Genomic DNA, 26,522 nt, shown 5'->3' with positions numbered 1-26,522 from the left:
TCATTTTGAAGATGCCACAAAAATCAGCCACGCAATGCGTCAAAAAGGGGTCTAACAAAAGCAATTTCGATGAAAAAGGTTCATAACCAGCTGACCAACCAACCAACCAACCAAGTTATGACAAGGAAGGTTGGGTTTGTGAAAAAATATGAGTTGGGCAGATCGGTTGGGTTTATTAGGTTGCTGTATTCCCTTCTCTCAACTAAATTCCAACTGCACCAATCCTTTTGCCTTGTCTTGCACCCATAATAAATCCAAGAACTGGAACTAACCATATCTACTAGTTTAGGTAACAATGTTCCTTTTATGGTGGATGCAAGAATCAGTTATCCATCGTCTGATTGTTGGGTGTTCTGTTAGGCGCTTAAATCATGTTCTTTTTTTTGACAAGTAGCCATTGCATGCAACTTATTCAAACTATCTACTTTGCGCAAAGGGTGAATAGAACCCTAAATAAGGATATAACTTAACTAGTTCTTGAACCGTTGAGATATAATAGCACAGGTAAGAGCTTCCTTAATTAAACATCTGGTCTATGAAGTACTATGGATTAAATTAAAGTAATTAATTAGTGTTAGAAACTTAGAACACAACTAATTAAAGCTAGGAATGTACCATTTACAAGGGACCTCTCATTGTGCCAACAAACTAGCACCGCACTCTAAGCATGCGGCTCATGTGAGAACGCAACAGTATGATTCGTGGCTAAGCTAGCTAACCAAGTAAGCAACCCGCCAAAGCTTTTAATCCAATCTTCTTTTGCCACGTGGAATGCTCTGGTCTCAAGATAGAAAGAAACGGCGGCCGCCCCATTGGTCACAAACCTCCAACATGGTGCTGTTAAGAAGCATTTTCTTTTCCTTTTTGCATTAAAGCCAAACCTTTACCAAACTAAAGAGTAAAGCCTCAATATCTTGTATATAAATGCTTGGTACCCAACTCGCCGAACTATTCGACTCTCCAAACTGAAACTCTCAATTTTCACATTCCTTTCCAAGCTTTTCCACCTCTCAAATGGATTGGACCCGTGGTAGAACCATTGGCCGCGGTTCCACTGCCACCGTTTGTGTCGCCACTGTTGACCAATCCCGTGTATTTGCTGTTAAGTCCTCTGAGCTTTCGCTGTCAGAATCTCTCAGAAAGGAACAGAGGATTCTGTCTACGTTAAGCTGCCCTCATGTCGTAGGATATAAAGGGTGTGACATTTCATCCGAGAATGGTAAACTTCTATACAATCTTTTCCTGGAATATGCCCCTAGCGGCACCGTCATGGATGCGATCCAAAAGCACGGTGGTTACCTTGAGGAGGCCACGGTTCGATCGTACACTCGTGGGATTTTACTTGGCCTTGAATTCCTGCACTCTCGAGGGATAGTGCATTGTGACATCAAGGGCCAGAATGTTTTGGTTACAGATGACGGGGTGAAAATCGCTGACTTGGGTTGCGCTAGGCGAGCTGATGAGGCGTCGAGTGCCGCTTGGTCCATTGCTGGTACCCCTGTTTACATGGCGCCAGAGGTGGCACGCGGCGAGCAACAAGGATGCTCGGCTGACGTGTGGGCACTTGGGTGTACGGTCATCGAGATGGCCGCCGGACGATCACCATGGCCTGACGTCAGTGATCCTGTTTCTGCATTGTACAGGATCGGATTCTCGAGTGATGTGCCGGAAATACCAACCAACATTTCGAAGCTGGCACAGGATTTCTTAAGCAAGTGTTTGAGGAGAGACCCCGCCGACAGATGGTCGGCAACACAACTTCTTTCACACGATTTTCTAGCGGAATCGAAGTTCCCGGTGAAGGAAACTGAAGGTTCTAAATCGGAGACACCCAACAACGTATTGCATCCAAACATATGGGATTCCATGGAAGAGTTAGAGACAGTTCAGATTCCTTCCAACAAGCCTATCATGGAAAGGCTACGACAATTGGGTGAAGACAATCTTGTTTTGTCTTCAAAAATACCCAACTGGGAATGCGATGAAAATTGGCTGACAGTGAGAAGCAATAGCAATTTGGAAGTAGAAAAACTGCCTAGCACTAGCAGACAGGACAGTAACCTTTTACGTTCCGATGAACCCCCAAGCAGTTGTGGAGGATACACGAGTAGGACGAGCGAGGATTTTGAAATACTCGTTGATTGCTTTCTCACAAAGATTAGGAGGCAAAATACTAGGATCACTAACAGTGATAGTGTTGAGAGTAGGAGTAAAACGGGTTCTTTTGCAGCTTGTAGATATATGATTTACATCTTATGTATGGATTTAAATTACTCTAATAATAATTATTTTATTAATCCGATTTTTACTGCTTTTCAGTCTCTTTTAATGAATTTGAGTTTTATAAGTATGTTCAAAGAAAGTAACTGAAACAGACAATGAATCTAAGATTTTGAGAACTTATAAATTTTCATAGACATTCATGTTTGGTCAGATCATTCGTACGTTTCTCCATCATCTATAATTGTTTTTTCCACCATGTTTGCTCACGGGTGAAATGAAACTCCATTTATTTATCAATTTCAGTTTTATTTTTGCCTTCGCCATGTGAAACGAGAACTTCATATTCTCCATCTGATCATACATTCGAAGTATGGACAAGCAGGCGTATCTGCATGGCTTAATTGTCTAACCACAAGTTTCTTAGACTGATAATTTGTTTATGTAGACAAATATTTAATTGATCATGTTAGAAAATATTTTGTACAAGAAGAAAACTGTTATTAGACTATCAAACTAGCTAGCTAGCAAATTCCTCAGTTGCTTCTTTGTTTTGTGTCTGCGAGATGCTTGAGCTCTGATAGGCTCCTTCCTAGCTGCAAAGCTCCCTTCATTTCAAGAATTTCTCCATTGTCTCCTCTCTCAACACCTTTTTTCATTGGCGTTTGACATTATGCTCTCTTCAATAATCTTAAAGAAGCCAGCGTTGCTACAATACATCTCGAACAGTACTATTCCAAATTTCCAAATTTGGCCCGCGATGGAGTTCACTATGGACTATTTGGTTGAGCGTCGATCGAAGGGTGTTTGAGAATAAAGATGCTTCTAGTGGTGAGTTGCTGTTTCTGGTTAAGCTAAGAGCCCTTGAATGGGTTAAGGCTATTGAGAACAAGGAGGTCTGTGATAGACTGGTAGTGAAGGGTGGTGGATTTATCTGGGTACCATCACTAGCGGTATGGCTTCTAAGTTACTGAGCACCGTTTCTTGGGATCCTCCCCTTAGGGGTTGGCTAAAGTTTAATACGGATGGGGTGGCGAATGGCACTGGTAACGCTTGTTCTGGGGATACTACGCAGGCAATGATAATAGGGTGGTGGGGTTGTCTGGTGCCCTTTTAATAGCAACAATCCTAATGTCACTAAGCTATTGTCCATCAAGGTGGCCTTAGAGATCCTTTCTTTATCATGGTTAAAGATCTCTCGTGAAGCTAATCGAATGGCTGACAATCTCGCTAAATCCGGTATTGATTTTTCTACGTTTTTCAATTCCTGGTGGTAATATGCTTTGTCTATGGACTTCGTGTTGGTCTGTAACAGTTGTATTCTTAGCCAGTGTTTGTGATCTGTTGTCTTGTTTGGTCCCGATGTTGTCAGTGTTTATTATTATCTGGGCTGTAAACAGGGGAGGCAGGTGGTAGTTTGTAACTACACTGCCTTTTAACTATGTCAGGTGATGTTTCTTTGTAATTTTGGTGCTGTAGTGATTCCTTAATGCTGGTGGTGCAAAAATTACGGTTTTTAGCCAAAAAATCTGCCAATGCACCTGCTACGCTGCGTGAGAGTTCAATGTCTGCCATGGCTGCTGTATTGGGCTGAATTGGCTTTGAGAGGAATGAATTGTATTTATATTTCATAACAGGTCGCATTTCATTGGTACAACAAAGAGTAGAAAAAGTCTAATATTTGAAACTGCAAGGTTTGAACAAGAGGAGTTCCAGGCTTAAATTAGGCCGCTGGTCATCTGAAACCGAACTGCTGGATCTTTGCACCTGGGGTTCCTACTGCTGACTTTCAAGTTCCAACTGCAATAACCCTTAACATGTCTACACTCCGGAACTACCAAAATCACGTCTAACCTATATAGTAGTACACTTTTAATGGTAATTTAGTCAAAATTTTCATGCTGTGCACCATATAGTAATTCCCTCTATGTGGATTCAACAAGTGTTCTGGGATATTAGAATTCTGAAAAATCCAAAACTGAAATCACGCCAAATCTTATTTAATTGTATGCTAGTCGTTTCCACGGGAAAGTTCAGTATATATTTCACAATCAGATCATTGTTTTAGTTAGTGTTGTCAAATCTTGACAAAATCTCTCCTTGCTTGAATTACCCTTATTTTTCATGCTGACCAAAGTTACCAAAATACTCTTGCATTCCCTTTATAGAGGTGATCATGGGTTGGGCTATCCGGCTCAGCCTGACGGCTCGCTCAAAAAATAAAAGTCCAAGTAAAAATATAGGCTCAAAATATGAATTTGAACAAAAAACGATACCTATTTAGAAAACGGGTCGGGCTCGGGTAAAACTTTTTTGGTAACAAAAAAAAAAATTATCCAGAGACCTCATTTGTCTCTCAAGTTCCTTTCATATTCTTTTCTCAACACTTTTCCATTTCGGACCAAAAATTACATTTAACTTGACATGTCCCAATTATCACGAGGCTGCAAAAATTTGTTGAAAGATGACCAATTGCATCTTCCAATATAAAGAATTATTTTCTTCAGTCTGGAACAGGCAGCATCTGTCATCTACGGTATGCCATGAATACATGCATATGAAAGAGCCAGTTGTTTGCTAGGTCAAAGTGAGTCACTACATAACGTTGAACCTGAAGCTGGGATTTCAATCAAATGCTAAATCCGGTGCAGTTCCAACATAAAACCAAGACTTGCCGATATTCACGTCCTCTTGTGGCTGGCTATCATGTTTTAAAGCATGAATGTCCCAAACTTGTACACAGGGATGCCTCAAGATAAATTACAGATTACCATCTCCAATGCAATGGATACTAATTGGTTTCCTAGCAAATGGAATGATATTAGGCGACAATATCATCACCATGTCATTTCAATTAACTATTCTGTGGCATGGTTATTATACAGTAGTAGCATGAAAAATTGAGGAGAAAAAGGCAGATTTTGAAATTTTACTGCTCAGGTAAGCACAGAACTCAATATCGAGCTAATAATGAAACACTCCAGGTAAGATAAAACATTAATAATTAATTCATGGTTGCATAAAACAAGCTTCAAACTACTTAAAATGAGTCTATGATATGGAATTTTGATATGCTATAATTAAACAGATCCAAATGAATCGCAGGTTTTCAATTATTCAGTTACTCTTTGGCAATGCAGTCTTGGGCAATGTCATAGCTCTTGCCCGTAGGTTCAGAAATATTCCCCTGAAAAATGAATTTTGAAGGAATAAAAAATCACCTTATGAGTAACTATGTATATATTTTCATTGGAGGAAGTAAAGTGGGAAAGAAACAAAGTATTTACCAGCAAAATGCAACGAGGCTACTAAAAATGACACGGAACTGCAACGGCACGTACTGGTGATTTATCCATCCCACAACAGGCCAGAACTGCAATTTCATTCAGGTAGGTTCTAAGGTATATATGTAAGGGCAGAGGTCTCCTCTTTGTCACATAGATACAGATAAACTATTACTCTATTAGTACTCAGAGTGGGAAACAAAGTGATACCGTCCATGCAGTCATCTGTACTTTCGGATACTCCTGCTTGATCCTAGTTTTCACATGCATCCAGGGTCTTCCTGCATTTTAAGTTTGCATTTAAACTAGAAAGAAAAAGAAAGATAAAGAAGCTATTCTTATTGTATACAAAGAGGAAGCAAGGAAACTAAATCATGTTCAATTGCCCTTCTTTAAATATTAACTAGTACTTTGACATATAGCTTTCCTTTTTAGCAAGAGTTCACCACAAATATTAAACTATCATCAAAATAAGTTATTTCCAAGAGAAGTAATTTAGGTTTGGTCTCATTGCCCCTCAAGAATAAGTTCGTAAACTAACACCGCTTACCCTCAACAACCACCCCATAGTAAATCATGAAAAGCAAGTTGTTGCAAGGAGAAGTTGTCAACTGTTCCAGCACCACCTGATACGATTTTATTCAGCATTAGACCCTTCCCTATGGATCTTGGCAAGAAGAACCAAGTTGATATATTGAATTCAATATGGCCCCCATATTTGAATCGATGGAATTTAAAAGTGAATTCTATTGGACAACTGGAGACATAAACTGAGTGTGTAACATACCTTCTTGGCAACAGTTTTGGAGTCTCTCTTCCCCTTGAAGATTTTATCCAGTAGCATATACATGTAATGACCAAATGGCCCAAGATAAGCAAATCCAAAGAGCTGCATATGGTAATCACCGTGTTAGATGACGATGAATACATATTTTACCTTCTGATGAACTCATAACATCACAAAATCTCCCCTTCCTCCCATTAGCAACTCCCTAGCGCTACATAGAAAAATCCCCAAATCCCAGTTACTTTCTAAATTTACCGAAATTTCCTAAAAGCATCTCTTAATAAGACTCAAGATAACTGTGGTTGCATTACACAATTCACCCATTTCTATAAACATCTCCAGCCGTAAGGTGAACTTGGTTTCTACCCATCATTTCAATCGTGTTAAATCATAGCCACAAAAGAGGAAGGAGAAACTATAGCAAGCAATCAACCAAGTAGAATACAAGTAAGCTATAAAATGAAGTCAACGAGAAACAAAACAAAGAGAGGATCTTTCACCATTTTGAGAAGAATCCGTCTCAGCTGAAGTTTGGGTATTCCAGAAAGCTTCTGAGAAACAGTGTCACTAATCCCTGACAAAACCGCAGCCGTAATTGCCTGCACCGGTTTTCCTCAATTTTGTTCGATTTCTTAATCCACAAATCAAAAAAGAAAGATAAAAAGCCGAAACAAAAGCAAACCTTGGTTCTCAAAGGGTGATGTTGAAGCTGTAACAAGTATTTCTGCAATCCCTTCTTTGCCACCGAACCCATTTTTCTTCAGTTCAGTGTTTTCAGATGATATTTTCCAACAAAAGTAAACGAATGATTGCGTACGAGCCAACGTGTTTGTTACTATAAAATCTGCGATTAATTAATAATATTAACGGTTCGGAATTTTACTTCGCATATTCAGTTCTCCATTTTGTCCTTCAGCTTTTGGGGCTGTTTTGGTTCGATATTCTTTAGGTACGGCCACGGGCATTTTTGGAATATCAAAAAGCTCAATGATTTAAGAATGTTTAATGACACTTCTTAATTTGTGAAATTAAAGTTAAAACTTTTCTCTATCTTTATTTGTTTGTACTACTATTTCTATATAGCCCACTCCCCCTCATTACCCCAACTTTTAGAAGAGCCCAACCACCATCTCAAATAATCAACATCATTTTTTGGTTCAATTCTGCTATTACTCCCTGTATTTTACAAGAGTTATGGATTTAGTTTTTCATATTTTAATTTGGTTATTTTTAGTCCCTGTACTTTTCAATTTTAAAATTTTAATCCTCACCAAACAATAATTGTTAAATTCATTCAATTAAGTTTTGCTATTTCCAAAATCTGATCAGGCAAACATATTATCATATGTGCAATGTCATGTCAGCTTGTTATTTTCACATATTACTCACTAAAAATACAGTTTATGGATTAACGACGGTCTTTTACATCAAGGTTGAAATTTCAAAATTCAAAAAGTATAAGAACTTGGAATGATCCAATTAAAGAATATAGACTAAATCTACAATTGTGTGAATAGTAAAGGACTAGTAATTGAATTTCATTAAAAAAATTAAGCTTTTACTATTTGGATCGATTAAAATTTCAAAATTCTAAAAATATAATGACTAAAATAGACCAATTCAAAAAGCCGCGTAAGGTTAAAATGTTAACTATAATTATTTGATAAAGGGTGAAGTTTTTAATTTTATAAATAAAATATATTTTAATTAATATTAAATTATAACACATCTATCTACAGTGAAAAATAAAACTATGTAATAAATATATTTATAAATAATAGTATAAAGAATAAATGAGATTTTTATAAAATGGTAAAATATAAATGTAAAAATTAAATGGCATGAGTTTAAATTTTATTATGCGTGACTATTTTTTATTTCTTATAAAAGATATAAAATGATAAGAATATTTTTAAAATAAGGGAAAATATTTGGTACATTGTGCCAATGGACTTTTTAGACTCTATAAACAGAGCCAGGGCTTGACAAGTGTACTATAGGGTATAGTAAAATATTAAAGAATAAATATTAAAAAGAAGAAGAAAGAAACATGTGGTAATATTTTAAGATTGATTGTAGAATAAAAAAAGTACATTGTTAGCGTGCCAAATATTAAACCTTCAAATAATATAATTTACTTTATAAAGTTAGATTATTTTCATTTTTATATTAATTAAACTAATAATTAAATTACCCGTAACACTAACTCAATTAAAAACTGATATTTGGAATAACCGTATTAATTAATGAAAATAAAATAATGATATACATAGCCTATAAAATGCGTGAATTAATACTATTAATGCCCTTAAAAGGAAAAGGTGAAAAGATAGGTTAGGTTTGATTTAATAAAATACTTTGTTTTTATTTTATTTTTAAAATATTTTTATTCTTTAATTTTTAAAATTGGTAAATGCATTTGCTAAATGATAATGAAAACATAAAAATAGAAACATGAAAATAAAATAATTTTTTAATTATTTATATAGACTTAAATATGTCAATAATTTTACTTAAAAATTATTAAAATATTTTTATATTTATATAAATTTAAATAAGTGTCAATTCATTAATTAAATTTAAAATTTAAAATACCCTTATTTTATTTTTTAAAATTTTGTAAAATAATTTTAGTTAAACAATAAAAACAAAATTAAAATGTATTGTACAAAAATAGTGAAAATTAAATAAAGGAGAAATATTGCGCCTCAAAAGTACATTTTACTTTCCATCTATGAGAAAAAAGTAAATTTTAAACTCATTTTCATTATTAATAAAATGGTTATAAATAATAATATAAAATGGTTAACAACATAAGAATCAATTTTGTGATTATAACTATGAAAATTACATTAATGTACTTACCAAAAATAGTTGCGTTTTGTTTCTGCTTTTTAACATGGGTAAACTATATAGATAGTCATTCGGGTATTTTACCAATAAAAGCCTTTTTTTTTCAAAATTTACCAAAATGGGCCAACTATTTAATTATTTACCGGAATGGTCCATTTTTCGCGAAATCGCGTCCACGTCAGCGCGATGTTAGGGTGTATCGCCAGAAATCGCGTCCACATCAGTGCGACTTGTTGACGTGACGGAAATCGCGCCCTAGAGGACGCGATTCTCGACGTGGCATGAACAGCTTTATGTTTTAAGCTTGGAAAACTTTGAAAGGCCATAACTTTTGGCTCGGTTGTCCGATTGAGACGATTTTTTTATTTCGAATAACTTTTCGAGATCTACGCGCTGACAAACTGCTTAGAGATGAATAGGGACTAATTTGTAAAGTATAATTTGTTAGTTACGAGTATAGGGACTAAAGTGTAATTATTTCAAAATTAGCATGAAATTTTTGTATTTAAGAATATTTGAATGTTATGGAAGGATGAATTTGAATTTGAATTGAAAAACAAAGCTTAGATTTGAAAATATGACTATTTAGGTTTTAGGGACTAAATTGAATAAAATGGAAAATTTTAGGGAACTTCTCAAAAGTGGAATGAGCTGACTTATACCTATAACAGGATGATATAAGACAATTCTGTAAAAAAAGATCCGGTGTTTACTTCAAATAATTAAGGAAAATAATGATTTGAATGTTTCAAAATTCAATTTTAAACCGAAAAAATCAAAATTTAGGGGCAAAAAAGGATCTTTTTCGACGAAAACTGTGGAAAACCACCTTCGGCTGTTTGTCAGTGCGTAGATCTCGAAAATTTATTCGAAAACAAAAAAACAATCGTCTTAATCGGACAACCGAGCGAAAAGTTATGGCCTTTCAAAGTTTTCCAAGCTTAAAAACATAAACTGTTCATCCACGTTAGCAAATCGCGTCCTCGTAGGCGCGATTTGTGTCCACGTAAGCAAATCGTGCTGACGTGGACGCGATGTCCCGACACATACCCTGACATCGTGCTGACGTGGACGCGATTTCGCTGAAAATGGCCCATTCCGGTAAATAATCAAAAAATCGGCCCATTTCGGTAAATTTTGAAAAAAAAACGGATTTTTTTGGTAAATTTCCCTAGTCATTCAACTATCAAAAATTTTTATTTTAGGTATCCAAAATAAATAGTTTGCAATTTAAGTACCCACTTTACATAGTTCGGCCATTTTGGTCACTCTGGTTAAAATCACAAACGGAGAGCTAACGTGACAATTAAAAAATTTGGTATAATAATAAATTTAGTCCTCAACTATTACATGTTATATCAATTTAGTCATAATTTTAAAAAATTAACCCTCAAAATTTACAAATGATCTCAATTTGATCCTAATTCTAAAAATTCAAAATATATAAAAATAAATAAATATTTTCAAAAAATATAAAATTTAAAAAACATAAAAGAAAAAATTTCTATTGACAAGAAATAATAATATATAAAATTTTAAAATATATAATAATAAATTTAAATTTTATATTAATATTAAATAAATATAATTATATTAAAATAAAAAACAAATATTCTTGATCTTCAATCTTGATTTCTAGTAGTTGTAGAGACTCAAGTTTAAGGCTTTTGCCACTGTTTCAAACTTAAGATTTCTTCCGTTTAACTTTATTAATTCTATATTTTTTCTCTTGTTTTGTTTTGCATCTGATAAACAATAATTTTTTTGGGGGGATGGGAAGCGAGTCTAAAATATAAATTTGGTGCCACCACACTGTTAGGCTACACCTTTACCTATATGACTACCCAATCACAACACCCCAATATTTCCATTTTTTTTATAATTTGAATCAGTGCTGCTAATGTGTCAGGTGACATCACTTTAAAAAAAATTGTATTCCTACAGTTTTTATTATGTGTTTAAAAGAGACCTGTATTTTTTTTTGGTTGCTTGACAATGTGGCGGGACTACTTAAAAAATAATTATTTTCACCCGGAATGATTGGGTGATGATGGGATGCTTTTGGGGTTAGTATCGCCTGACACATTGGCGCCACCTAAATTTACTATAGAAAACGTACCATTTACGTAAATAATTTGTAACATGTCTCATTTTCGTAATTTTTTTTAGTATTATTCATGTAAAAAACTCATCTGGGTGTTCTATTTTAATTTTAATTTTAATTGATCAACATGTCACAGTTGTCTCAGACTTCAGAAAAGGTTCTCCCATCTCAAAAAACCAAAAAAATAAAAATAAAAACAAAAGAAGAGGAAGAAAAAAAATTTAAAAACAAAGTGTTTTAAGCTAATTTTAGAGAAGTCTCTAGCATTAGTCAAAAGTCAAAAAAATGACTAGTATCGGTTACTCAATGGGTTAATATGACATGCCAACAATTCGTTAGTAAATTAATGAAAATAGGATAAACCTACTTTTGAGTGCCCATGAGTGTAATTTACCTAAAAATTTAACATTGTTAATAATCAAACCTAAATTTTAAAATATAAAAGTAAAACAACTAAATTTTTAAAAATAAAAGAAGTATATAAAATAAATTCTAAATTTATAAATATTAAAAAGCTTATGAAAGGTTTGAACATATCTCTTGTATAAGATGGTTTTGAATTCTCGTGAAGCAATCTTAAGTCATATTCTTTTACATTGATTATCATCGTAAAGATCAAGATGATATGAACATAATTTAAATTATACATCTTCGATAATTAAGTCAACACCATGTAGGAATTGTTAATTTGCAGTTAAATTAAGAGAGCGCAAAAAATTGAAAAAGATTGAATGCAGATGTCAATGTGAAGTGTCTTCCATGTAAACACGGCCATAATATGTATGTATGTATGTATGCAAGGTCAGCTGCAAAACATAAAATATTCTATTTTCAAGACATAAATTCAACTCCTTGCATATATAAATTAAGATATAATAACACACACAACTCTTTAGAGTATTATAAAAAACACATTTTTTGTAGGATATAATAAATAACATTTTTTTATATATTCTTTCTAATTTACAAGTATTTTCATCTGAGATTAAACTAATTACTTCCTTCTCCTAATGTATATTTTGTGTCTTAAACCGTGGAGTTTATAGACCAAAAGCAAATATAGCCTCAGCAGAAGATGAGTATAAACGTAAATTGACCGAAGGCTGCCATGCCCTGCCTTGCCTTCAATATCTTTCCTTTAATGACGCCAATATTTGATTGAATGGATCGAATTGTTTGCCTTCAGGCGCCAAAGCAACGAGTTGTTTTACCACTTCCCATGCAAAGACCCGATCCTACACTGAGAAAATAAAATCTTGAGCTAAGCGAATAGGTCAGCTAAAGAGGCTGGTCAATTCAAGCAGCCAGTCTACATTTCCTAACACGACCTGACTTCCTCAACTCAGTTTAATCGTCCCCTTCCTAGTTTGCTATAAATTATGCCTTCAGAGTCCCCCTCTCTTTTCATCCTTAACATCTGCCAACACAAATTTTTCTTTTCTAATTTGCTCAAAGGCGCTAATTCTAATACAAATTCACCAGCAGAAGAGATCTTAAACAAGAAACACCCTCACATGGCTTCTTTGCAAGCTTCTAACTTTCTAGCCTCTTCTTCTTCTCCTTCAAAGCAAATCCATGCCGCTATATCTGTCCCAAAGCTTCCATCAATACGGTTTTCAGTTCCAAAAGTACCAACCAAAAGCTTGTCTGTGGAATTGAATACTAGGGATGGGTTCATAAATACAATTCCATTTCAAAAGAATGTCACTGGGAATGGGATACCACCGGTTCAAGAAAGCTCATCTGCTTCAATGGCTACGGTACAACTTTATGCTATCTTAGAGTCCGTTATTGATAGAGTGGAGATGCACAACAACGTCGGCCAACAACGGGAAAACTGGAACGCCCTTCTTCTTAATTCCATCAACATGATCACTCTCACCGCCGCAACCATGGCTGGTGTTACGGCAACCGGCAGCGCTGGGATTTCTGTTTTGGGTTTGAAGCTGGCTTCGACTCTCTTGTTCTCTGCAGCCACGGGAATGTTGGTGATGATGAACAAAATCCAACCTTCACAGCTTGTGGAAGAGCAGCGTAATGCGACGAGATTGTTTAAGCAGCTCCAGGGACAAATAGAAACCCTACTTGCCATTGGCTCTCCAAGCAAAGAAGAGGTCAAAGATGCTATGGAGAAAGTGTTGGCTCTTGATAAAGCTTACCCTCTTCCCTTGTTAGGCGTAATGCTTGAAAAATTTCCGGAAAGTTTAGAGCCTGCTGTTTGGTGGCCAAAGACCCAGTCTCAGAAAACAAACAAACAAAAGCACTCTAACGGAAAGGTAGAGAGCAATGGATGGACGGAGGAGCTGGAACTGGAAATGAGACAAGTCGTAGAGGTGATTAAGAGAAAAGACAGTGAAGATTACGAGAGGCTAGGCAACAAGGCACTGAAGATGAACAAAGTTTTAGCTGCATCAGGGCCATTACTAACTGGGATTGCAGCTCTAGGATCTGCCTTTATGGGTCCCTCCAATGGTCCTTGGGCAGCAATAATGGCAGCTGTTGCAGGTGCTTTAGCTTCGGCTGTCAACACATTCGAGCACGGTGGCCAAGTTGGTATGGTGTTCGAGATGTATAGGAACAACGCCGGTTTCTTCAAGCTCGTGCAAGAATCAATTGAGTCGACTCTGAGTGAAAGCGATTTGGGGGAAAGAGAAAACGGGGAGTTGTTTGAAATGAAGGTGGCATTGCAATTGGGAAGAAGCTTATCACAGCTGAGAGATCTAGCCAAAAAACCCAGTTATTCTTGTATAGACGGAAGCCCCATTGATGAATTCGCTAGCAAGCTGTTTTAAGTTTTAACCGGTAGAGATTCAACATCACAACATGTGCATATATACAAGGATTATTCTTTGATTCATTCAATTAACCACTGATAATATTTTTTGTACAATTTTGTAAAGATGATAGGAGATAAAGTTGTACCATGTACGTCATGCCTCATGCATGGAAATTTTTTAATTAATAATTATAAATTAAATTATAATTCTATTCAAGTAATAACTCTATCTTAAAATTATTACAATTTTTAACTAATAGTTTTAAATTGAATTATAAATCTTGTTTTTAAAATTAATCTATTAATATGATGGAAAATAAAATATATTATGATCAGTTAAATTTTTTCAAATTGTACTTTTATATATATTATGTCAAATGAAATCTTAATTATATTAATCAAGGTTTTGACGTTAAACATTCATGTTTCAATCTTTTTCATGTAAACTATTTAGTTTAACTAATTAGAATTAAGTTATTCCATTTAATTTTAATTTTAATTTTAATTTTAATTCCGGTTTTAATTAACATATAATTAATTGTAATTAAAAGCACAACCCAAATATATACAAAGAACTAAATTGTGGGATGAATTAATGTCATTAAAACACTCAAACTATATGACGGGTTTTTCTTATAAGATGGTTTTCTGGTTTTGCTTTTAAGTTTAGTTTTCTCCTTAAGCCATCATATATATTTGAAATGTTCTTTCTAAAGGTCAATAAAATGCACATTCAAATTTATTTTTATTACAAATTAAACAATAATAAAATATTGGATGATGTAAGTATAATCTAAAAACAATTCACAACTTGGAGATCAAATCTGTATCAAGCCAACACTAAATAGGAATATTTGATCATTTGTTTGACTAATGAAGGGAAAAAAAAAAACCCTGAAAAAGGTTGAATGCAGGCGACAGTGTGAAGTGTCTTCACTGTAAACACAGCCGTAAGCCCATAATATGGAAAGTCAGCAGCAAAACTTTAATTCATTATACCACAGGGGCTAACAAATCATTATATATCTTATTAATTTAGTTTTGTTTTTATAAAATGTGACATCAATTTGAGTTAACAAACTTCATTATTCATCTACCTAATCATCACGAGTAATAAAATTTAAAACTCTACAATCCAGTATTAAAAGTTATCATATGTTTTTTAATTAGTTTTTGGCTAAAGTACTAACCCCCCTTGAAAGTATTCGAAAATTAATTGGATTTTTAGTTGAAAAGTACAATCAATTGGATTCTTAATCTAAAAATAACAATTAATTTGAATTGTTACTTTCGTTAAGGCCCTTGATGGATTGTTAAGTGCTGATGTGGCGATTGATATAAAAATTTTGATAACATAGCGTGGAAAAATGTTGACATTGAGGATTTAATTGATTTTTTAAAATATTTTAGGAGGACTTAATTGATTTTTAAATATTATATAAAATTTATCAAAATTATAAAAATAATGAAAACTTATAGAAAAGAGAATTAATTTTAAATTTTCATAACATTTAATAATTTTAATGACGTGCATTTTATAATTTTTTCAAGAACTTATAATCTTTTAGTAATTTCTAATAATTTTAAATTTTTTTAAGAAAAATTACTACTCATTTTTTTTGTTTTTTCATACATATTGCCCTATACCATTCTGTAAACTATCTGTATCAACTTGGATCCATCATCTATTCTCAATCAAAATTATTACTCATCACTCACCTTAAACTACCAAACATTAAATACATTATTTCTTGGAATCTTTACTCCACACCCCCTCCAACTCAAATTATTTTCGCACTTCAAGCCCCCATTAAAATCTAACCCAAACCTTTAAAAAAAACTATAATTTTGTTGTATATATTTTAATTTTTACAACTTTTTCATAATTTCTATTAATTTTTATCGAAAAACCACTCCCCCACCAAAAGCAAAGGCAAATATATGAAAGCCTTAGCAGAAGATGAATATAAACATTTATGATTGCAGGATGCCATGCCCTGCATTGCCTTTGCCAATCTCTTTTCTTTAATGACGCTCGTATTAATTGAAACGATCCAGTTCTTGCCTTTATACGCCAACGGTGTCAGTTTTCTTACCAAAAGAGGAAATAAAATCTTGAGCTTCAAAATTATGGAGGCGAATAGGTCAGCCAAAGAGAATAGTCAATTCAACCAGTCGGTCAACAATTTTTTTTTTTTTGTAACATGACTTGACCTCCTCAACTCAGTTTAATCCTCGCCTTCGTTGGCTTGGTTGTTATAAATATAGCCTCCAAAGCCCCCCTCACCTTTCATCCTTAACATCTGCAAGCAAACATCTCCCTTTTCTAATTTGCTCAAAGCCGCAGTTTTTTGAACTTTGTTTCTAATACAAGTTCACCAACAGAAGAGATCTTAAACAAGAAACGCCCTCACATGGCTTCTTTGCAAGCTTCTAACTTTCTAGCCTTTTCTTCTTCTCCTTCAAAGCAAATCCATGCCGCTATATCTGTCCCAAAGCTTCCATCAATACGGTTTTCCGTTCCAAAAGTACCAACCAAAAGCTTACCTGTGGAATTGAATACTAGGGATGGGTTCGTGAATACAATCCCATTTGAAAAGAATGTCATTGGGAGTGAGACACGGCCGGTTCAAGAAAGCTCATCTGTTGCAATGGCTACCGTACAACTTTATGCTATCTTAGAGTCCGTTGTTGATAGAGTGGAGATCCACAACAACGTCGGCCAACAACGGGAAAACTGGAACGCCCTTCTTCTTAACTCCATCAACATGATCACCCTCACCGCCGCAACCATGGCTGGTGTTACGGCAACTGGCGGCGCTGGGATTTCTGTTTTGGGTTTGAAGCTGGCTTCGACTCTCTTGTTCTCTGCAGCCACGGGAATGTTGGTGATGATGAACAAAATCCAACCTTCACAGCTTGTGGAAGAGCAGCGTAATGCGACGAGATTGTTTAAGCAGCTCCAGGGACAAATAGAAACCCTACTTGCCATTGGCTCTCCAAGCAAAGAAGAGGTCAAAGATGCTATGGAGAAAGTGTTGGCTCTTGATAAAGCTTACCCTCTTCCCTTGTTAGGCGTAATGCTTGAAAAATTTCCGGAAAGTTTAGAGCCTGCTGTTTGGTGGCCAAAGACCCAGTCTCAGAAAACAAACAAACAAAAGCACTCTAACGGAAAGGTAGAGAGCAATGGATGGACGGAGGAGCTGGAACTGGAAATGAGACAAGTCGTAGAGGTGATTAAGAGAAAAGACAGTGAAGATTACGAGAGGCTAGGCAACAAGGCATTGAAGATGAACAAAGTTTTAGCTGCATCAGGGCCATTACTAACTGGGATTGCAGCTCTAGGATCTGCCTTTATGGGTCCCTCCATTAATGGTCCTTGGGCAGCAATAATGGCAGCTGCTGCAGGTGCTTTAGCTTCGGCTGTCAACACATTCGAGCACGGTGGCCAAGTTGGTATGGTGTTCGAGATGTATAGGAACAACGCCGGTTTCTTCAAGCTTGTGCAAGAATCAATTGAATGGACTCTGAGTGAAAGCGATTTGGAGAAAAGAGAAAACGGGGAGTTGTTTGAAATGAAGGTGGCATTGCAATTGGGAAGAAGCGTGTCACAGCTGAGAGATCTAGCCAAAAAATCCAATTATTCTCGACTAGAAGGAAGCCCCATTGATGAATTCGCAAGCAAGTTGTTTTAACGTATAGAGATTCATCCTCACAACACGTGCATATATACAAGGATTGTTCATTGATTTTTTGATTCACTCAATTAACCACTGATAATATTTTTTTTGTACAATTTTGTAAAGATGATTTGTACAATTTTGTAAAGACTATACGAGATAAGGTTGACCTATGGAAAATGTACGTAATGGCTCATGCATCTTTTCTTTAAAGTTGATTATTTTATTTGGTTGTTCTTCGTATTTTACTTTTGTTGAAAAGGGGGAAAGAATTGTATAGATATAAAATAAGAAATTTCAAATTTTAAAGTAGAAGAAATGAATATTATTGGCTTTGTCTCTCAGATTGTATGTTAACACAAGGAAATAAAGGGTCAATGGATTGGATGTTGACATTGTTGAGTCTTCCAACTATTTTTGAAGGATTAAGAAGTGTTCAACATTGTATGCTTGGGACTGGGTCACTGAGTCATTTGGGTCTAAAATTTAAGCCCAAGTAGCTATTTCCAGGATCCATGGAGGCTGCTGTTTGATACAATGGGGGGAACCATATAAGCTTGCTGGTATAGCTTTGGACACGGCACATACTTACTCGCTGTAGAATGAATTGGAATGCTCAAATTTTGAGATTTCCGGGAACCCATTTTCTTCAATTTTCTTCTGCTATTAAGGAAATCAATACTATTGCCACAAAACTTTTGGCTAATTCCAGCGTCACCTACCTTGGGTAGTCGACCTGGCAAAAGTCTCATCTCATCAACTCTTCATTTCCTTTTTATTTTTAAAGTAGTAACAACAGTATTTTCTTAAATGAACAAAAAAATATATTTTATCTTCACGGTGATCTCTCAACTGTAAGGGTCCCTCTTATCCCCTGTACTCGTTTCTAAACTCAGTTCAATCACAGGCCCATTACATTTAGCCTCGCCTAAAATCAGCAACAGACATTTAGATTCCTCGTCATGACAGCCGTTAGATTAAGCGAGTAGATACATGTGGGTGAGGTGGTCAAGACAGAGGATTGGGAAGTGGTGAAATATATAGCTCCAAAATCCTCTAAGCACCACTCGCTGACGATGTGGCTTTGTTGGCTATTTGTTTTTCTCGATTTTGCGACAAGCCCTCCTTCACCCGCTAATTTACTATCAATTGATCCTATTATTTTTTTAAATTTTTTTAATACTGCCAATGGATGTCTTCCACCCATATATAAAAGGCTATCCTTTTTTTTATCTCTTAGCTGAGCAATGTTCTATTGTGCTATCTGAATTGCTCTCTTTTGAGTTTTGAAGAAGAATAACGCAAAGAAAGGTTCTTTGTAAGCCCTTTCCACTCTTGTTTTCTCTTATTTCATTGTTTGTTTTTATGTCTTTAACAACTTGGTATCATTATTTGTTTCTTTATGATGTTGTGGTGAACTTGATTGATAACGCGACAGCATTGGTTTCTTTTGTTAATTACCCTTTTATGTTCCGATCGTTTACATCTCTAAAACTTGGGCATAATGGGGTGTTTTTCATTGGAGATGGTCTGATTTTTTTTTTTTTGTGTGTGTGTGAATGTTTGTCGTGGATAGTTCAATGCTGATTTCTAGATCGTTTTGGGTTATATCATCTGTGAAGTTCATTTGATGTTTGATTAGTAATATGGTTTTGGACTTTAACATTGAAATTGAACCGGTTCATTGGATTGCTCGTGTGATTTTGAAGCCAGTAAGCATTTGCATTGAATTACTCTTCAACTTTAGGCGTTAAATGTACCGCATATTTCCATTCTGTTTGCTAATCATGTTTTTGACCTATGGTATTTCCCAGAACCATTTGACTTGAATATAGCACAATGATGTCAAAATCACTTTCCCCTTTCAATTAGAATCATTTCCTTTACTACTGCTTTTGCCTGTTGCTAGTCGTTTGTTTTTGTGCAACTTTTCTTAGAACTTGTTTTCCTTAACACATAATTGAGCATTACTTGGACTATCTTCAACTACCCAACTTTTAAAGTGAGATGTGAATGCTATTCTTAGTGTTACAAGATTGTGTTACTACTTATTTCTGGAAGATTACTGTTCGTCAGATTTTTCAACTTTAGAAGATGAGGGGAAGTCTTTGGCATCTTGGGCAATCGATTACACGCCGTGTAGCTCAGGCTGACAAGAAGGCTGCAGCACGTCGATTCTTTGCTTCAGAAGCTGATCTGAAAAAGACTGTTCTTTATGACTTCCACGTTGCTCATGGTGGGAAGATGGTCCCATTCGCTGGATGGAGCATGCCAATCCAGTACAAGGACTCGATCATGGACTCTACGGTGAATTGCAGGCAGAATGGTTCACTCTTTGACGTTTCTCATATGTGTGGGTTGAGCCTTAAGGGAAAGGACTGTGTTCCATTCCTTGAAAAGCTCGTCATTGCTGATGTTGCTGGACTCGCCCCTGGAACGGGAACACTAACTGTTTTTACAAACGAGAAGGGAGGGGCGATTGATGATTCCGTGATCACCAAAGTGAAGGATGATCACATTTACCTAGTTGTGAATGCAGGCTGTAGGGATAAAGATCTGGCTCACATCGAAGAGCATATGAAGGCATTCAAGTCCAAAGGTGGGGATGTCTCATGGCACATCCATGATGAGAGATCTCTCCTAGCTCTCCAGGTTAATCTCTAGACTCTTCTAGTTGCACGTCTCCAGCTCTGATTCTCTTTATAGATTCATTATTTTGCTTCCCTGCAACTTGTTGGTGATTGTTTTGAATCAGAAATGCATACTTCTGCTTTTTTCTTGAGTTCATTCCATGCAAATGTTTCTCCGTTCAAATGTTTTCCTTTTACTCTTGAGTGGCTTGATGTGCTTGCAGTTTGCAGGTTTTGAGAGAATGAATTGCCTGCGGCAATTGAACCTTGTTCGGGTTTAGCTGTTATTACTCTGTTTGTAGCCTGTCCTCTCACTATATGTAGAAAAAATTAGTCTTGTGTTGTCAATGATGGTGGATACGGTTTGTAGAATATGCCATTTAATTGAATTTGAAGATAAATGGATGTCATCTTAGAAAGTTGAAACATCCCCGTCTTTTGTCTTGCAGGGTCCTCTCGCTGCACCAGTTCTTCAACATCTTACAAAGGAAGATCTGAGCAAGCTATATTTTGGGGAATTCCGTATAATGTATATCAATGGTGCATTATGCTTTCTTACTCGAACGGGGTAAGCTTCCATTTGTATTTCTTCTTGCTATTCAAAGAGTAATTTGGTTGGCATGGTGATGTTATCCCTTGTTGGGATGCTGTGGGAGGACAACTGATGAGTTGTCTCTTTAATCCATCGTAGGTACACTGGTGAAGATGGATTTGAAATCTCAGTTCCCTCTGAAAATGCCGTGGATCTTGCTAAAGCAATCTTGGAGAAATCTGGAGGGAAGGTTAGGTTGACAGGACTTGGAGCTCGAGACAGTCTCCGACTTGAAGCCGGGCTGTGTTTATATGGTAATGACATGGAGCAACATATAACACCAGTGGAGGCTGGACTGACCTGGGCCATAGGGAAGAGGAGGAGAGCAGAAGGTGGATTCCTAGGAGCTGAGGTAATCCTTAAACAACTGGAAGAGGGGCCGTCAATCAGGCGAGTTGGCTTCACCTCCAATGGTCCACCTCCTCGATCCCACAGTGAGATTCAGGACGAGAAAGGGAACAACATTGGTGAAATCACCAGCGGAGGATTTAGTCCTTGCCTTAAGAAGAACATAGCAATGGGATACGTGAAATCTGGGTTACACAAGGCAGGCACCAAAGCTAAGATTTTGGTAAGGGGAAAGGCCTATGATGGGGTTGTCACGAAAATGCCATTTGTACCTACAAAATATTACAAACCATCCTAAGATCAATTTTACATTTCAGGCTCAGCTCCAACATATTTCTCCTTGGCTCCAGTTATCGAGTTTCCTTGTTTCCTGTAAACTTTTAAGCCCCTGCAATTAATGCTAATGGGTCTGGTTTTTCTATTAACTGACAGGGCATGCTATGGTTTGTTAATTTATCGCGTGTTAAATTTAATTATTTTTCTCGTGTTCATGTAGTATAATCATATCTAACACTACTCTGTCTATTGGAGTTATGGTTTAAAATTTACTCAAAATTCCCTTTTGGAACTAAAGATTACTGGATTTCCTCTGTTTTCCCTAAGATAATGGACATCAAAATTGCAGAAACTGTCAAAAATATGCAGAAATTATAACTGATCAGGGGAAGTAAAATCTACAGCAGAGTCCTTTAAGGATTTCCGAGCCCGCCAATAGATCGCAGCAGCAGTTTCTGATGTTCCCAACTGTAAAAATGGGTTGGGAGACAGTGAGTGAGGACATGATACAAGTTAGAATCCGAGCCAATGGTTTGAAAGAAATCACATAAACCGCACCTTAGTTTCCAGGGAATGGTAATCTTTCCATAAGCTAGTGTCTTGGTCATAAGTTGCAAGCGCAGCTTCGTACAACTTTCGGGTATTTACTAGAGAATCCTCGTTGCCAAGAGAAGCGAGATTTGACTCTAATTCAATGCAATTTTTGTATAATGCAAGACCTGGATGAGGTAGAGCCAGGAATCTACAATTTGCAGAGGACAAAAAGTTAGAAACTTCTAACATTGACGGAGAACTTTTCTAGACAAATTGATCCTGTTCTGGTACTTAACATATAGATGCAAAAGCACATCAGCAAGCAACTCTTAAAACTTAAAATTCCTCTGGGGATACAATCGAGGGCAAAATAGAAGTAATAAGAAACATTGACTGAAGAGATGAGAACATACCGCTTATAAACCTCTCTTGCATGTTTAAGTCCATCCTTTTGAAGGATGAAATTAACTACAGCTGAAGAAAGAGAGAACCCATTCTCATTGCCACCATATTTAGCGACTGCTTTGAGAGAAAGTTCAATCAGCTTCTCAAAAGATTTTTTCTGATTTGCAAAGAATTTGAGAGCCTGCAGAACGAGATAGCATTACACCAGGACTTTCATACTCATCAACTTTATTGCCTTTCTGTTTCTGATGTAGTAGGTGAAGAAATAAAAGTACAGTAACTTTTCATACACAAACAATGCACAGATGATAAAGCGCAATCCAATATGTTTAGGCAAATCATGACTTCAGGGAATCCAAGGTTCATTCAGCAAGGGGATAATCAACAAATAAACATCAACTAGAGCATTGAATAGAACAGAAAAGCAAAGATGGAAATTAATGCTGAGACATACCATTATCCACAAGCTCTCAGCTTCTGATATTGACATTTTTGTTAGAACAGTTCTAAAAAGTTCAAAGATGGATAATGCATCAGCCTTGCTAGGAGAAAGAGAATCCTTTGTGATACATCTAATTTCTACTGAAACCCTTAAAAGCCACAGTTGTACCGAATCTGAAAGTTTTCCAATGCAAAGGTTCTCTGCTACTTTCTTGGCTTCCTCCAATCTCCCCAGTTGTGTGTAAAATGAAATACATTGGCAAGCAAGTTCTTCAGTAAGACACCCTGTTGTTTCAGCCTTCTCATAAACCTTCAAGATATCTGAAATATAGCTGGAGGCATGATTGGATAAGCTAAAGGCTTCTACTTCTCTTCTTTCAGAAGCAATGGCATCCAGCAAAAAATTTATGTACAATTTAAACATCGGGGCTGAAGGCACTGCTTTTATTGCCTCTTCATAAACCTGTACATGGCAGAGAAATAATGTATATGATTTCATAAATATGCTCGCTAGAATTTTACTAGGTAATATATAGTTAATAGCTTCAAACCTGAACTGCCTTTTGCAACCGAGAATGCATGGCATCTTCATTCTTCTCCCCCGTAATTGAGGCATCAGGCATTTCAAGTCTTGCTAACCAATTCCAATATTCAGGATCAGCTGAAAAGTCTCTCTTCATATCCCTCAGTATCTCAATACGAAGCTCCTCTGAATCTGCCACCTCTATTGATTCCAGTATCTCAAGAAATTGTTTCCTGAGGCTAAAACTAGAAGGAAGTGCTTGAATTGCCCCACCATATATCGTTTTAAGAAGCCCCGATGCATGCTCTGAAAACAAATCCAATTTCTTCCCAGACTCTTCATCTGACACATGATCATTGTTTTCTTTGTCTTCATCATCAAGGGACATAAACAAATCTTTGTTTTCCTCCTTCCATTGCTTTTCATCGGCATCCTTTTTATCACGAACTAAGGTTCCTTTATCCTCCCCAAGAGCAACCTTTCGAGCTTTTAGCTTGTTAAGGTAAGTAAGTTCCATCCTAAGATACTCTACCCAAAGGTCTTCTGAGTTAGGACACATTCTCAAACCACTTTGCATTAAAGCACGAGCAGCTGCCACATTCAAATTATGATCAAATTCCCAAGCTGCTGCATATATCCAAACTCCTGGCAGCTTAGGATGGAACCTAATCACTTGGGCCAAAACCTACAATAGTTTTTAAAAATCAACAAATTTAAATTATCATTCACCTCTAAAACCCAAATTACACCCCCACCAAAAAGAAATCTTCTTTTCCATATCCAAACAGAAAATAAGAAATTAAAAAACGTACCTTTTTCATTCTCCCATTCTTTCTCTGCCTACAAAACTCAAGATACCGAAACCAAAGCTCAACATCTCCTTTATGCCTCATAACGGCAAGTCTATATATCTCCATGATTCTCGAGACGGGGGCGAAATCGGAAACCGATTTTCTCGTCTTGATCTTCTTCTTTCCTTGGCGCAAGAGTTCACGAGTTGCAGCTTTTTTACGGAGCCGGCGGAGAGCGTCGAGCTGAGTCTCGTAGTCGATATAGGCAATGAAATCTTGCTTGAGGGGAGAAGGCCGCTTGAGTCGGTATTCGAACTTGCGACGTTGCTTAACTATCTCGGCGATCTCGCGACGAGTGAAGATACCTCGACTTTCGAGGTCATCGAGCTCGTCCACCATGCGCTCGAGACGGTATTGAACTACGTCCGCCATTGCTGCTTCGTGCTGAGCTGAGAGAGTGGGCGCGTGTTTAGGGTTTAAGAAAAGATTATAGTCCTAGGGGGGAAGGACAGGAATGGGTCTGGTTCGGGGTTTTTATTTTGTTGGGATTCGAAATGATGGTTAGCTTTTATGCAAGTGGACTGGGCTTATGTTTGAATCAGATCAAGATGAATTTGGGCTTTCAATTTATGCCCACTCCGTTTCATTAGTAAAATATTTTTAGATTAAATTATTATTTTGGTTCTTATACTATATTTAAATTAGGGATTTGATCCTTATATTTTAGTAGGAATAATGAACTTTTAGTTATCAATTTTACATTTTTTCAATTTAATCCTTATTCTATTTTAGCTAAATTTAACCTTTAACATTAGCCAAATGAATCATTTTTTCTAATGAAAATGCTAAAACATTGTTTTCTTTTAACAATATTAATGTGGTAACTGTGTGGTAGTCAAGATGTACTCATACTGGCATGACACTATTTGTTTTATATGTCATGTTAACAAAAATTAAAAATTATAAAATATTTTAATTTTCAATAAAAGGAACCCGAAATTCTTATCAACCAGTTAATTTGTAATTGAATTTTTATTTATTGACCAAAGGCCTCATTCTTTTTTAATTCAAACCAAAACAGAACCTTAAAAGAATAAATGGGAAACTTCTCTTTACTTTAATAGAACAGAAGTTTACTTACTGAATTTTTCTTTGAATTGAATTCAAAATTGTTCAAATTGTATAATCGTCAATTCTCGACATTGGTAAACGCCCAAAGCAATTTGATTCGATATTCAATAAAATTATAAATAATTTATAAAAATTAAAAGAGATCTAGTACACGTAAATTACCATGTAGGCTGTCATGTTTAACAAATTAATGATTTAATCAAGATTTTCATTAAAAGCAATAATTTAATTCTTCTTAAAAGTTGATGATTAAATTTATTAATACTAGTACTACATTTTAATCCAAATCACTAATATTATTTGAAAATTTCATTAGTCCATTGACTTGACACAGGTTTTCGTAAAATACCCAAAATCCAAATTGCAAAACTGGCTTGCTAATTAAAAGCTGAAATTATCAACCAACCAGCAATAATGGATTCTTATTTATTTTTGTAACATATGCCCAATAATATGGGGTGATTGGTTTTAATATTTGCTTATAGTTAAAAATTATTTTCTTTTTATGTATATCTGATACTTGTTAATATAATATTGTGATCATACCGTTTTTAAAGGTTTTATCATGATAATTCATAATGATGGTGATAGATTCGAAATGATAAAGAGGAGGATAAACTATTTAAGACTTGGTTTTTTTTGTGCATTACTGATATAGTGGATCTCCGGGGACTTTTGACAGTTTTTTCTTAGTTGATCAGTGTTTATCAACGTGTTGATTTGATGATAGCGATGCTAGGATACAAAATTTAGCGATTTGACTATGTGGATGCATCTCCAATTTGTTTCTAAATTTTTTCGATATTATAATTACTGTCAAATTGATTTTTGCTCTCCTTTTTTAAAGTATTCTATAAATATGACATTTGCTCATTAATTTATAAAAAAAAGTATTTATTGTGTATATTATATGTCATATCTATAAATTATTCGCAATTGATATTAATCATAATATTTTCTTTAAAAAAATATCAAACCTGGAGAATAAGGTCTATATTCAAATTATATCATTCCTATTTGGGCAATCTACAATGTGAAAATAATTTTAAATGTGGAAAGAGGTTCAATCTCATCATTGTCACTTTTCTTTTTGCCGAGATCAACCCATTAAAGTCCAGTTGTATGAAACAGTGACATCACGTCATCT

The 26,522-nt window shown here is 35.6% G+C and overlaps 6 protein-coding genes across 8 annotated transcripts; 4 read left to right on the top strand and 2 right to left on the bottom strand.

The window, feature by feature from the left end:
* The first annotated feature begins 745 nt into the window (after window positions 1-745).
* Window positions 746-3,814, top strand: LOC105768582 (mitogen-activated protein kinase kinase kinase 18). Its single transcript, XM_012588569.2, has 5 exons — window positions 746-2,347; window positions 2,950-3,173; window positions 3,309-3,459; window positions 3,536-3,629; window positions 3,700-3,814. Exons 1-5 carry the CDS (start codon window positions 1,015-1,017, stop codon window positions 3,812-3,814), a joined length of 1,917 nt encoding a protein of 638 aa, XP_012444023.2. The 5' UTR covers window positions 746-1,014.
* A 1,371-nt stretch (window positions 3,815-5,185) lies between these two features.
* LOC105768584 (peroxisomal membrane protein PMP22) lies at window positions 5,186-7,141 on the bottom strand. Its single transcript, XM_012588579.2, has 7 exons — window positions 6,974-7,141; window positions 6,792-6,890; window positions 6,292-6,393; window positions 6,055-6,130; window positions 5,715-5,785; window positions 5,508-5,593; window positions 5,186-5,407 (listed from the first exon to the last, which is right to left on the bottom strand). The coding sequence occupies exons 1-7, from the start codon at window positions 7,043-7,045 to the stop codon at window positions 5,338-5,340; spliced, it is 576 nt and encodes a 191-aa protein (XP_012444033.1). The 5' UTR covers window positions 7,046-7,141; the 3' UTR covers window positions 5,186-5,337.
* A 5,458-nt stretch (window positions 7,142-12,599) lies between these two features.
* LOC128041289 (probable F-box protein At4g22030) lies at window positions 12,600-14,248 on the top strand. The gene has a single exon (XM_052630999.1). The coding sequence runs from the start codon at window positions 12,628-12,630 to the stop codon at window positions 14,038-14,040; it is 1,413 nt and encodes a 470-aa protein (XP_052486959.1). The 5' UTR covers window positions 12,600-12,627; the 3' UTR covers window positions 14,041-14,248.
* A 2,086-nt stretch (window positions 14,249-16,334) lies between these two features.
* LOC105768581 (probable F-box protein At4g22030) lies at window positions 16,335-18,048 on the top strand. Its single transcript, XM_012588568.2, has one exon. It carries the CDS (start codon window positions 16,439-16,441, stop codon window positions 17,717-17,719), a length of 1,281 nt encoding a protein of 426 aa, XP_012444022.2. The 5' UTR covers window positions 16,335-16,438; the 3' UTR covers window positions 17,720-18,048.
* A 774-nt stretch (window positions 18,049-18,822) lies between these two features.
* LOC105768583 (aminomethyltransferase, mitochondrial) lies at window positions 18,823-21,750 on the top strand. Of its 2 annotated transcripts, none has more exons than XM_012588570.2 (4): window positions 18,823-19,022; window positions 19,781-20,356; window positions 20,784-20,902; window positions 21,026-21,750. In XM_012588570.2, the coding sequence occupies exons 2-4, from the start codon at window positions 19,799-19,801 to the stop codon at window positions 21,570-21,572; spliced, it is 1,224 nt and encodes a 407-aa protein (XP_012444024.1). In that variant the 5' UTR covers window positions 18,823-19,022; window positions 19,781-19,798; the 3' UTR covers window positions 21,573-21,750. The 2 variants fall into 2 exon arrangements, with proteins under 2 accessions (XP_012444024.1, XP_012444029.1); XM_012588575.2 differs by having other exon boundaries at window positions 18,831-19,015.
* An 84-nt stretch (window positions 21,751-21,834) lies between these two features.
* LOC105768579 (uncharacterized) lies at window positions 21,835-24,773 on the bottom strand. 2 transcript variants are annotated; one of them, XM_012588565.2, is made up of 6 exons: window positions 24,266-24,771; window positions 23,482-24,138; window positions 22,944-23,393; window positions 22,498-22,670; window positions 22,109-22,292; window positions 21,835-22,018 (listed from the first exon to the last, which is right to left on the bottom strand). In XM_012588565.2, the coding sequence occupies exons 1-6, from the start codon at window positions 24,674-24,676 to the stop codon at window positions 21,923-21,925; spliced, it is 1,971 nt and encodes a 656-aa protein (XP_012444019.1). In that variant the 5' UTR covers window positions 24,677-24,771; the 3' UTR covers window positions 21,835-21,922. The 2 variants fall into 2 exon arrangements, 1 of the variants encoding a protein (XP_012444019.1); XR_008196050.1 differs by lacking the exon at window positions 21,835-22,018 and having other exon boundaries at window positions 22,143-22,292; window positions 22,498-22,734; window positions 24,266-24,773.
* Window positions 24,774-26,522: the final 1,749 nt, after the last annotated feature.

The sequence above is a fragment of the Gossypium raimondii genome, chromosome 5 (genome assembly GCF_025698545.1).
Source record: "Gossypium raimondii isolate GPD5lz chromosome 5, ASM2569854v1, whole genome shotgun sequence".
Classification (NCBI taxonomy): Eukaryota; Viridiplantae; Streptophyta; class Magnoliopsida; order Malvales; family Malvaceae; genus Gossypium; species Gossypium raimondii.
The sequence above is the reverse complement of the archived record's forward strand: the minus strand, read 5'-3'. Positions and strand labels throughout refer to the sequence as shown.

What these genes read in the sequence shown, in the direction of transcription:
- LOC105768582 (XM_012588569.2), top strand. Translation starts at nt 1,015, where the DNA reads ATGGATTGGACCCGTGGTAGAACCATTGGCCGCGGTTCCACTGCCACC. An exon ending in TCTGGGTACCATCACTAGCG is followed by an intron (nt 3,174 to 3,308) that starts GTATGGCTTCTA and finishes CAATGATAATAG; the next exon opens with GGTGGTGGGGTTGTCTGGTG. An exon ending in GCTGTAAACAGGGGAGGCAG is followed by an intron (nt 3,630 to 3,699) that starts GTGGTAGTTTGT and finishes TTGGTGCTGTAG; the next exon opens with TGATTCCTTAATGCTGGTGG.
- LOC105768584 (XM_012588579.2), bottom strand. Translation starts at nt 7,045, where the DNA reads ATGGGTTCGGTGGCAAAGAAGGGATTGCAGAAATACTTGTTACAGCTT. An exon ending in GACGGATTCTTCTCAAAATG is followed by an intron (nt 6,394 to 6,791) that starts GTGAAAGATCCT and finishes TACCATATGCAG; the next exon opens with CTCTTTGGATTTGCTTATCT. An exon ending in TACAGATGACTGCATGGACG is followed by an intron (nt 5,594 to 5,714) that starts GTATCACTTTGT and finishes ATGAAATTGCAG; the next exon opens with TTCTGGCCTGTTGTGGGATG.
- LOC128041289 (XM_052630999.1), top strand. Translation starts at nt 12,628, where the DNA reads ATGCCTTCAGAGTCCCCCTCTCTTTTCATCCTTAACATCTGCCAACAC.
- LOC105768581 (XM_012588568.2), top strand. Translation starts at nt 16,439, where the DNA reads ATGGCTTCTTTGCAAGCTTCTAACTTTCTAGCCTTTTCTTCTTCTCCT.
- LOC105768583 (XM_012588570.2), top strand. Translation starts at nt 19,799, where the DNA reads ATGAGGGGAAGTCTTTGGCATCTTGGGCAATCGATTACACGCCGTGTA. An exon ending in GATCTCTCCTAGCTCTCCAG is followed by an intron (nt 20,357 to 20,783) that starts GTTAATCTCTAG and finishes TTTGTCTTGCAG; the next exon opens with GGTCCTCTCGCTGCACCAGT. An exon ending in TGCTTTCTTACTCGAACGGG is followed by an intron (nt 20,903 to 21,025) that starts GTAAGCTTCCAT and finishes AATCCATCGTAG; the next exon opens with GTACACTGGTGAAGATGGAT.
- LOC105768579 (XM_012588565.2), bottom strand. Translation starts at nt 24,676, where the DNA reads ATGGCGGACGTAGTTCAATACCGTCTCGAGCGCATGGTGGACGAGCTC. An exon ending in AGAATGGGAGAATGAAAAAG is followed by an intron (nt 24,139 to 24,265) that starts GTACGTTTTTTA and finishes AAACTATTGTAG; the next exon opens with GTTTTGGCCCAAGTGATTAG. An exon ending in GCAAGAGAGGTTTATAAGCG is followed by an intron (nt 22,293 to 22,497) that starts GTATGTTCTCAT and finishes TGCAAATTGTAG; the next exon opens with ATTCCTGGCTCTACCTCATC.